Here is a 12,275-nt window from a genome sequence, read left to right as displayed (position 1 = left end):
AAACAGCGTGGAACTCCATTATAGCTGACCTTTTCCGTGAAATGACTTATATTTCAGTCTTCATTCACAATTCAATGAAAACTTCCTTTTTTACACTTATTGCCCAAGCCCTTTCCGTCCGTCTCTGCTGTGAAATGGGGTCCGGGCGGCCTCCAGCTTGTTAATTATGATCTTTATAAATTAAATTAACAGGATGTCACTGCTTGATTTTTTTATCTTCTCGTCCTACAGGTTAAAAAAGGAGATAAGATACTTATCACCTCTGGAATGATGGAAAACTATCACCTCTTCCATACTAATTGCAATATGTACCATTCGCCCCTCCCCCAACCGGTATTTAGCCTTCACCTCTCAGGAAATATTGTCTGTTTTATTAAAACGCATTTCAGAGTACCTATGTAACAAATGGTCAATTTTGAAGAGAGCTTTATGTACCCCCTGTTCTGATAAAATGGCCTTTTAGTAAGATTAAAGGAAGCATTGTTACATGCAAATGCATGCAAATATTCTAATACGATACAGTAATACTTCATTTATCACCGGTTATTGGATTCAGACCATGATAAGTGAATTTATAGTAAGGTTCCTTCTTTTACAATCTCCTAAATACCTTAGTTTGTACGTTATTACAGCCCTCTAGACATGAAATAACACCCATATAGTCACCTTAATTATTACCCAATATAATAGACATAAATTAACATGGCACAAATGAATGGAGTTGTCCCACCACCCAGAGTCCAGTTTCAGCTTGTTGTGGGCCTGTGCTGATAATATTAAGATAATTATTATTTTTGTGCCTTTTCTGAGATAATAGGAACCTGCAATAAAAGCCTGTTAGTCTGGTGATCAAGTCTGGTGCTTGTCTCACCAAAACAATGTAGAATACTATTTTTTTTTTGCCATTTATATGCGTGAAAATGCTTAATTCAAGCAAGAAAATGTACAATTTGCATTTTTTTTTACTAATAATAGGCTGTGTTTAAAACAGAATGATTCGAGTGAAGCGATATTTGGGAGATCATAATTTGACAGTCACATAAGTTGTTTTTTTTACTTTATTTAGCATGTTGGCCATCGGGAAGACCTGGATTTGATTCTCTGCTTGTGTGGGTTCTCTCCGGGTACTCCGGTTTCCTCCCACATTCCAAAACATGCTAGGTTAATTGGCGACTCCAAATTGTGGTAAGCTATTAAAAGCATACTGTAAGTGGGGCCTAGTTCTTTACATTGAGTGGGGGGTTAATCAGATTAATCACTAATTAATAAATCTCTTAATATACATTTTCAAAACATTTTATTATAATACTATAAACATATATATCAGCACACAATCAACTTATTTTCTATTATATTTTATAAGTCATACTTTCATGGTGGCTGCACGGTGATCAGGCAGGCCTCACAACTAGGAGACCTGAGTTCAATTCCACCTTCGGCCATCCCTGTGTGGAGTTTGCATGTTTTCCCCGTGCATGCGTGGGTTTTCTCCGGGTACTCCGGTTTCCTCCCACATTCCAAAAACATGCTAGGTTAATTGGCGACTCCAAATTGTCCATAGGTATGAATGTGAGTGTGAATGGTTGTTTGTCTATATGTGCCCTGTGATTGGCTGGCCACCAGTCCAGGTGGTACCCTGCCTCTCGCCCGAAGACAGCTGGGATAGGCTCCGGCATACTCCCTGTGAACTTGTTGAGGATCATCGTGTACATCCAACGGACACTCCAAACTCATGTCAACACCACTGGATGTCAGTGAGTAACATTATGATAAATATCCATAATCCTGTCCTGTCATTATCATTTCTGTTAATAAAGTAGAGTTCAAATGGGAATATTTCAGACATATAATCATGATTAACTATCAGTGTGGCCTTAAAGCTCCAAATATACTCCACTTCCTGTGTTTGCTGTTTTCGCTGTCACATATTTGAGCTTTTATTGTCATTTTTAAAACAACTATCATACTCAACTTTGCCAGGACTCTTTCTTACCTGGACTCAGGCCCACTAAAGCTTCCTGCGCTCATCTTATCTCCCGCCTCCACACACACACACACACACACACCACCACAAACGTACACACACTCGCATGCAGCATGCATTTATTTACCCGTTATAGCTCCTAATGCAGTTTGACGAATGAGTGACAGCTTGACACTTCATTCGGCAAGATTAATAGAACGACACAATATTTACGTGGCAGAGACAGCCAATTATCCCACCATCTATCATCCAGATTATCTTTCTGATTGAAAACTACTCGTCCATGTAATCGGAATTATTTGGAATTAGAAGGGAATTTATGGCGCCTTGTGTCACTTTTCCCGCACGGTGGTAAATTAGAAATATTAGATACATAAAGGGAGTGGAGGAAATGGCATAAATAGAGGCGCAGAGTTAATGTCACCCCTTTATATATATATATATTTTTTTTTTTTCGCTCCCTTTCAGTGCCCCCGCGTGAACCCCATTTTTGAGTCACCATTTTATAGGTTGCCTGCGCATATTATTAATACATAGATTACACCGCATAGTCAGGCGATGCTGCAACCTGTGCTCGCATGGAGGAGCCACACATATCGCCATGCGCCTCGTGTTAGGGGATGTTGATACGTTTGAAAGGACAGGGGGGTTATTTTAATGGGAATGCCGCATTAAACGGTTTCAGCACTGTAATGGATAGATCTTATCAAGAGACAATGTTTTGTGCGTATTGATTGAAGTTTTTCAATGTCCGTCTAAGGCTGGCCTGACATTATTAGCTACGTAGTCCTTCAACCTCTGTTGATGTATGGATATCACCCATTTTACCCTTTTTTTAAAAAAAAAACATTTTTGTATAAACTTTATCGATTGATTCATTTAGAAAAACCTCTCTGACCTTTATTGTGTCGACCCCCATTTCACAATATAAAACCATAAAACCATATGTCATTGTCACGGGTTAACAGTACAGTACTCACGAGGGGTGTCGGGAAATGAGACAATGAGATTGGGTCCACGAGACGAGACAAGATTTAGAAAAAATATGACTGGACACAAGGCTGCACGGCGGAGGAGTGGTTAGCGTGCAGGCCTCACAGTTTTCTGCTCATCCCAGACTCAATTTAATCCATCTCCGGACTGTTTTTTTTAAACATAACCTATAGCTAGCTTAGCAAATTTGATGCCGTACTTTCACTGTTGGTGCAGACTTGCCAACATGTACACATTTATTGTACTCAACATGCAATTTGACTCTTGAATATGCTTGCATGCTTCACAGCTCTCCATTTTGTTGGATTTTCCTGGTTTCAGTGTCGAGTTCAGTCTGTATGGGACATAGAACAGGCTGCACGGTGGGTGAGTGGGTTTTCTCCGGGTACTACGGTTTCCTCCCACATTACGAAAAAAAACATGCTCGGTTAATTGGCGACTCCAAATTGTCCATAGGTATGAATGTGAGTGTGAATGGTTGTTTGTCTATATGTGCCCTGTGATTGGCTGGCCACCAGTCCAGAGTGTACTCCGCCTCTTGCCCAAAGACCGCTGGGATTGACATTTTTTGTCCCACAATTTGACGAAATAAGACCAAATAATCTCCTGTTATGGTTATATAAAATAATTAAAAAGTCAGAACATCTACATGTGTTGATCTGACAAATCTTAAGTAACTTTGATCAAATGTAGAATTACTACAGCTTCTGCCTGCCAATTGGTTCCCATTTTTGATCAACTACGGACAAAACGACCACACATCACTCACCGACCGTGGGAACTTTGAGGTAGTTTGGATTGCAAGACCTATTACTGTATTATCATTCATAGTCGCCATGCCATAGTTCACAATCTGATGGTGGTACATGATCTTAGCCCTTTTCCATGTAGGGTTATAGTAATAGAATTAGAAAAGTGACATTTGATTTGATCAAATCCAAACAGTCTAAAAGCTTCGCAGTCGTTGTTTTTTTTTCTATTACAAATGTTGAGAATTGCCACACACAACAATGTTCAAGGGGGCCTTGATTTTATTGGCCAGAGTGCGTTGTGACTTGTAAATAGGATTAGGCCATCCCAATATAGTGTCTCAACAACTGCCTTGTTTATTTTTATCCTCTTATTAGGAGAGTTGGATCCTTAAAGGGTGCCAAAATTATCCTGCAAATTGCTGACAAGGAAAAATGAAAGGTTATTATAAGCAATCTGTCTGCGTTGAAGCACAATGTGACTGCTGCGCTTGCGATACCAACGAGGTGACCTCAGTCAGATGGGTGTGGGTGTGTGTGTGTGTGCATTGAGGGGGGGCATGCTGAAAGTCAGACGCAGCATAAGGACGGGACCACCAGGCACGTAAACACAATGTGGACTGTGGAGGTTTATTGTACATCCTTTATTTTAAACTTTATTTTAATACGCATAGAAAATGACTGATGCTTTGTAGTTCTCAACACCTGTTTATCTTCTCCTAGCGTGTTGTGTGTTTATTACTGTTAGTTTGTCAGCAAGATGACTCAAAAATACGTCAATAATTTTTGTAAATATTAGAAATATTTTATTTTTTTTAAATTAATGTACAAATATTATTGCAAAAATTAAGTGGTGCATGTCTGCACTCTATTCTAGACCTTATAATAATAATAAGATGCAGTAGTGTACATAACAATTTACTGTTAGTCAGCAAGATGACTCAAAAATACGTCAAAATTTTTTTGTAAATATTAGAAATATTTCCTTTTTTTAAATTAATGTACAAATATTATTGCTAAAATTAAGTGGTGCATGTCTGCACTCTATTCTAGACCTTATAATAATAATTAGATGCAGTAGTGTACATAACAATTTACTGTTAGTTTGTCAGCAAGATGACTCAAAAATATGTCAATAATTTTTTTGTAAATATTAGAAATATTTCCTTTTTTTAAATTAATGTACAAATATTATTGCTAAAATTAAGTGGTGCATGTCTGCACTCTATTCTAGACCTTATAATAATAATTAGATGCAGTAGTGTACGTAACAATTTACTGTTAGTCAGCAAGATGACTCAAAAATATGTCAAAATTTTTTTGTAAATATTAGAAATATTTCCTTTTTTTAAATTAATGTACAAATATTATTGCTAAAATTCAGTGGCGCATGTCTGCACTCTATTCTAGACCTTATAATAATAATTAGATGCGTACACAACAATTAGAAATGTACACAAAACAGTCTAATTTTGATCTTCTGTAACAGTAATATTCATCGTTACTGTTATTAATGTTGCTGTGATATTAAATTTGACTCATACGCATTCAGAAAAAGATGTAGTGTAACCAATGGAGATGATTCATCATCGTGACTGCAGGCTGCCACAGCAATATATAGATATATTACTATATATATTATAACTCATGAGTTAGCAGAGTCGGAACAGTCTGACTTCACAAACCCCAGGGATCAAATTAACAGTATCAATCTCTCTGCTTGGCTGTAACCTCCCCCCCCCCCCCATCCTGATTGACATTTGTGTTCTCCATGCACTACCCGCCTCGGACCTGAGCGTACGGAGGCCTGTGAGAGGATGCACGCAGCCCTCCGCATATGTTAATCTAGCGCCTGCATGCATCGTCTATTTATGACGTGAGAAAGTCGACACAGCTGCACACATGTGCGGGTTAGCCAGGCTGTGGAAATGAAACAGAGCACCAGAGGTCACGACCTCCGGTCATGACTCAGACTGGGACACCGTTATGTGCAAGCATTTTTAGAAATGTCTATACTGGTCATATTATCATTACAGTTACTATGTCTTATAGAAACGTGTTTATTCAGCAGGCGTGCGTATACATCACAGATTTACATAGCGAGGAGGAATCGACCAAATGCAGACATGAATTTTTAAAAAAAGTCTATTGGCAACAACAATATTATCACCTGATTTAATCTGTAGCTATAAAAACACAGTTAATGTTTGATGTAGTGAAGTACAAAGTTCAATTAGAAAGTGGGCCGATTAAGATTAATATTCATTGTCATGTCATTTTGTAATAATATGATAAGTAATTGATACGCCCATAAAAATGGCACTTTTTTCCACAACTCCACAAACCATCCTGCTAGTGTGATATTGATGTTCTCTTCCAATTTCAGATCAACATTTGCAATAATAATGTCTGTTGTATTGAGCACCAAAACTCTCTCCTTCACACAAAGTAGGTTCAAGCCCTGAATATGCCTCACATTCTTATTAAACACATTATCAGTGAAGCATAAAGACATAAATATGTACAAATTGTGCGTTTACTAACATTCATTCATTCATTCATTTTCTACCGCTTTTCCTCATGAGGGTCGCAGGGGTGCTGGAGCCTATCCCAGCTGTCTTCAGGCGAGATGCGGGGTACACCCTGGACTGGTCGCCAGCCAGCCAATCACAGGGCACATATAGACAAACAACCATTCACACTCACATTCATACCTATGGACAATTTGGAGTCTCCAATTAACCTAGCATGTTTTTGGAATGTGGGAGGAAACCGGAGTACCCGGAGAAAACCCACGCATGCACGGGGAGAACATGCAAACTCCACACAGAGATGGGTGGAATTGAACTCGGGTCTCCTAGCTGTGAGGCCTGTGCGCACTTACCACTCGTCCACCATGCAGCCTGTCACATATTATCACATATTTATACATTAATTCGTGATTAGGTATGTGTTTTTTGTTATTATTAATTTCAAAGATATACAGTCTTGGCCAAAATATTGGTGTGCCAAATATATTTTGGGCCATAGCTGTGTAAATGATTATTAAATATTATTAAATATTTGTATTCCACACAGGCATGGTGAAAACCATTGGCGTCTTTGGCATGCCAATATTGTTTACCATGAAGGTAAGTCAAATTTTTTGTTTTTCCTAGTTAAGTGTTTGAAATCCAAAGTAAAGAACCTTCTTTGACCTCTTTTGCTTCAATCCCATCGTTCAGAATTTCATGTGACAGAATTTTTTTTTTTTCAACGTAAACAGGTGACTGTTGAAGGGACACCAAGGATTTCAGTCCCCAGCCCAGGTGAGAAAAAAGGTTGAGAATAAGAATATAACAGCGCATATGAACCTTCCAGTTGAGCTGTCACGGCACCAAATAGAGGAAGTGGAGCAGAGGGTCAGAAGTCCTCAGCACCCGTACAGAAGATTAATGACCACGGAGCCAAGGGAAGGAACGGCAGACAGGAACATTTTAGGACCTTGCAAACAAGCCACGACCTCGCCAACGAAAACAAAGGTCAGAGCTGTTGCAGAATTTGTGTACTAATTTGTGTCATTAATTTTTTTTCCACATAATCACTAGTCATCATCATGCTAAGGAATCACCTATCCCTATCCCTGTGTAAGATGCCGTAAGACTGATATTGGGCGTCGGACCATAAAAAGCAGCCATGACAGCAGAAACCTTTATGATTACTTCAGCAGCATGTAGTGCGGCAGAAAAGAGATATCATCATTATCTCGACACAAGGCGGTCCCTCGCATTGTTAAAACAATTTGCTGCTTGTTAATGGAGGCTGTCAGAGCGGCACACACACGGGTCTGATTCCAAGTGTTAAGTTGTAGGCTTTTTTTTTTTTTTTTTCATCCTGCCTGGGGAATCATGGCAGGTACAAAGCTCATTTCCTCATCAAACACCCGACGAGTGATTTGGAATATTTATGAGGCTTCCAATTTAAGTTAAACATTTAACAAAAAAAAAAAAAGCATCCGATTAATATGAGACAGCAGAAAGGGTTAAAGTCCCCGTGGGCAGTCGAGGCTAAAAATTAATCATGGGATGAATTCAAGTAGCTCTATGATAGATTTCAGTACGCATTTCGAGATACTGTATAGCAGCAGCGGCGATATGTTATATGTTGAAACAAGCTTTTCATTGACTGTGACCAGAATACTAATGAGGTATGAAAAGATAATGACATTATAATAATCATAATAATCTGCATGCTCACATGACAACTGTATATAAATGAGACATCACATTAAAAGCACTGGTGAATGCAGATCTCATTGACCATTCATTGTGTGATGCGGTTCAGCGATGGGCATCACTTTCATCCCGAAAAAAACATTATCCGACTCTCAACATCAGCGGTGGCAGACGACAGAACGCAACGTTAAAACGATCTTCTGCGATTGTTGTGCAGACATCGCAGCTAGTCAGCCTGCTTAGGTCAGAGGGCGCATGTAACACGACACCATATTGACTTTATTGATAATCCATGGCTTCCCTTTCATTCTTTGCCTCGTCTCTGTTGCAGCGGATCAACGAGACGCTGGAGGAGGAGGCGGAGGAGGAGGGGTCGGATAGCTCCTGTTTTGGCTCCTTCTTCTTCCTGTTTAATCAACATCCCCTTTTGGGATATGTGTTCGTCTTAACGCACCTGGAAAACATGTTACACAGGTGATCTTTGTCTTTGATTACAACGCTTTGAGGGGCGACCTTGTGAAAACTCCAAGTGGGGTTTTCATTCATTCATTCATTCATTTTCTACCGCTTTTTCCTCACGAGGGTCGCGGGGGGTGCTGGAGCCTATCCCAGCTGTCTTCGGGCTGGTGGTCAGCCAATCACAGGGCACATATAGACAAACAACCATTCACACTCACATTCATACCTATGGAAAATTTGGAGTCACCAATTAACCTAGCATGTTTTTGGAATGTGGGAGGAAACCGGAGTCCCTGGAGAAAACCCACGCATGCACGGGGAAAACCTGCAAACTCCACACAGAGATGGCCGAGGGTGGAATTGAACCCAGGTCTCCGAGCTATGAGGTCTGCGCGCTAACCGATAAATATCATATTCATTCATTTCTTTGCCCAGGAGTTGGGTGCACACGTTTGAAGAATGAAAAGTAAACGTGCGTAATCCCACATGTCGTCATTATTTTGGTGGTTACTTTATCCACACAATGAGTCCTGGGCCAATAATGATGAGTCGCAGGCTGTAAATGCCTCCTGGGCCGCACTTTGGATACCCAAACCAGGAAGTCCAGTGTTACCAAAAGATGGAAGAGTTTCTTCAATCTCTGTCTTAGCGCCATCAGAAGCCATGACTCCTACTTGTCTGCATGCTTGTGGAGGTGATGTTGTGCACGCTTCTTCACCTTGTCTTTTTAAAACCGATTTAATATACCCCCCCCCCCCCACCCCTCCATGCTTGTGGAAATGCAGTGAAGGTGTCAGTTTTAGCTTTTAGCAGCCACTTGTATTTGATTGCTAAGTAAAAGCATGACTCAAAAAAGACTTCCTGTTTGGTATGAATTAATGTGCTATGCATGGGAATTCGAGTTCAATTCCACCCTCGGCCGAGTTGTCTCCAGGTACTCCGGTTTCCTCCCACATTCCAAAAACATGCTAGGTTAATTGGCGACTCCAAATTGTCCATAGGTATGAATGTGAGTGTGAATGGTTGTTTGTCTATATGTGCCCTGTGATTGGCTGGCCACCAGTCCAGGGTGTACCCCGCCTCTCGCCTGAAGACAGCTAGGATAGGCTCCAGCACCCCCCGCAACCCTAGTGAGGAAAAGCTGTAGAAAATGAATGAATGAATGAATGAATGCATGGGAATTCAACACGCTCAAGTCCCAAACCGAACTATGCATACTGAAAAATTAAAATACTACAGTTCCAACTCGATATATTTGTGTAGTAAGACTAATGAATATCTTTTATTGCATTATTACATAATTATGTCCTGTATTGTACTGAATGTTTCGCTGCAAAGTAGGAATGCTGTTTAGGGTTTTTTTTTGGGCACCCTTAAGGGAACTGACTCAACCACAGAGACTATGCCTCAGGCCATCATATGTTGCCCTCCAAGGTTCCTCACTGTAATCAGCATTATGTGTGTGTGTGTGTGTGTGTGTGTGTGTTGTCAGCCTGCAGCAAGGAGCAACATATGGGTACTTACAGAGTTGCGTCGTGGCCAAATATTGCTTCATTATTGCCACACATGACTTTAATGCATGGAGAAGACTACAATGCATCCCACCAGACATCCTGCATGGATTCTCTCATTCATTCCAGTACTAAAATGGATGAAAACAGTGAAATTTGGCCTATGCTGAGATCTCAAGTGATGTAATTAGGAAACAGTGCGTGAGGAACACGTCCATGCATCATCATTGTGTGTCACTGCTTTCATCGATTTTAATTTGGCTTAAGAGAGCTGGTTAGGAGAATTGATGTCTAATTCACGATAATGGCCACCTTGTTCATGCAAATGGTCTTCTGCTATTATCTTGTAGCCGGGAATAAAGACCCTCCCAAGGCGACCCTCCCACTTGCAGCGGCGTGATCTCAATTTAACAACAGATAGGAGCAACGTCAGCCTCCCTCTGATCTACCTGGCGGGAGGGAAGTTTGGACTGAGACGAGCCGGACAGCCGGCTGACCCCTGGGTAAGAGCTCTAGCTGTGCTGGGCGGGATAGAGATGGGGGGCATGGATGACTGAAGCAATAGGAGTGCGATTAGCTGACCTGGTGGTTGGCTTTTGCAAGCTGTCCTTTTCTAAGGGGGGGGGGGGGGTGGACGGGCAAAGAGGCAGGGCAGTCAAAATAGGACTGAAGGTATCGATCGTACCGCCATGATGAGAACAACACTGCTGTGCTAATTTTACAGAGAGGAGAAGGAGGAGGGCAATGCTGGTGAAGGCAATTCCACCTGTGACGTACTTCTGACCATAAAAAAGACATGGGAGGCTTGAAGGTAGGATGCAATGTAAGTATTGTCAGATACCTCATAAACTAACAAAAAACACAATCATAAAAATACCATTCAATTAATACCTCACTGAGAGTGTCAATCAAATCGTAGTATTTTTTAATTGTAAAGACAGAATTCGGACACACACGATGACAGCGTAATTGTAATCACATAGCAATGAAATGTATGAAAACTACAAAAAATAGCATGTGTCCATAAATAAAAGTGAATAAATCTGTCATCACCGCTCCCATTTTGCTCCCTCACTGCCACCGTTAATTAATGAATGAGCTAATTAATAGCTGCAGTTTGGTTTATAATAGTCGATACAGGTGGTCAGATCCTGCATTATTGTGCAAATAATAATGCAATAACCCAAATATTCCAATTTCATTCGGGTTATTTGCTCAAACGGAAAGAATCTAACCTTTGTATACACCTCATTCCGAAAGAAAAGTATCAATCCGAATGAATATATCATCGAATTCACAGGAGTGGAATATTCCTTTCCCCAATCCGATTGAGGTATCTTGTTCCCGCTCGATCGGAAAGTTGTCAGGGTGCGTTCTTTCAGCGCATGCTCAGCTGTGACGTAACTCGCAGACGTCTCTCAGGTTTTGAAAATGGCGGCGAGCAGTCATCAATGGACTACCGCAGAAAGTTTGTTTTTGATACAAACAAACAAGTTTGCTTAGCAACTGTCCCAGCAACCGTGGTAATCACACTCTCGTCCGCCATCTTTGATGAATCACATGATGTTGTTTACGTTTTACTGCGCATGCCCCATTGACTATTCCGTTTGATTATAGCGGTGCATGGAGACAGGAGATTGGAATATTCCTTTCCATGTATACCATAGTTTTCGGAAAAGTCATCTCCTCATGTAAACGTGGCTATTGATGGATATTGTTCAAAAGTTCATTCATTCATTTTCTACCGCTTTTTCCTCACGAGGGTCGCGGGGGGTGCTGGAGCCTATCCCAGCTGTCTTTGGGCGAGAGGCGGGGTACACCCTGGACTGGTGGCCAGCCAGCCAATCACAGGGCACATATAGACAAACAACCATTCACACTCACATTCATACCTATGGACAATTTAGAGTCGCCAATTAACCTAGCATGTTTTTGGAATGTGGGAGGAAACCGGAGTACCTGGAGAAAACCCACGCATGCACGGGGAGAACATGCAAACTCCACACAGAGATGGCCGAGAGTGGAATTGAACCCTGGTCTCCTAGCTGTGAGGTCTACGCGCTAACCACTGGACCGCTGTGCCGCCCTGTTCAGAAGTTGATCAACTTTGCTTTGCTGAGCAGCCTCAAGCCAGGCGATACTGCTGATCTGGGATATGCGACTCCAAACATGTGGGTCAATGCTGGCCCGTCCAAAAGCGTGTACGGGTCACGAATCATTTCCAGAAAGGTGTCTCATTTTTTATGCGTGACGCCGTGGCGAACACCTGGATGCGGCACGGTGACGCTTCTCCCCCGTCTCGACTCCAGCCACGTCAGGCTGACACAGGGAGCTGAGCCGCTGGTCTAGCAGATGGCAGAGGGGG

At 41.3% G+C, this 12,275-nt stretch overlaps 1 protein-coding gene across 1 annotated transcript; it reads left to right on the top strand.

Moving 5' to 3' along the window:
- Positions 1–6,706: 6,706 nt before the first annotated feature.
- LOC131140445 (uncharacterized) lies at positions 6,707–10,768 on the top strand. The gene is made up of 5 exons (XM_078795970.1): positions 6,707–6,857; positions 6,992–7,247; positions 8,272–8,414; positions 10,261–10,413; positions 10,635–10,768. The coding sequence occupies exons 2-4, from the start codon at positions 7,074–7,076 to the stop codon at positions 10,268–10,270; spliced, it is 327 nt and encodes a 108-aa protein (XP_078652096.1). The 5' UTR covers positions 6,707–6,857; positions 6,992–7,073; the 3' UTR covers positions 10,271–10,413; positions 10,635–10,768.
- Positions 10,769–12,275: the final 1,507 nt, after the last annotated feature.

This window comes from Doryrhamphus excisus, linkage group LG14 (assembly GCF_037039965.1).
Source record: "Doryrhamphus excisus strain RoL-2023G ecotype Guam linkage group LG14, RoL_Dexc_Guam_v1.1, whole genome shotgun sequence".
NCBI classification, from domain to species: Eukaryota; Metazoa; Chordata; class Actinopteri; order Syngnathiformes; family Syngnathidae; genus Doryrhamphus; species Doryrhamphus excisus.
This window is presented reverse-complemented; position numbering and strand designations above follow the sequence as displayed.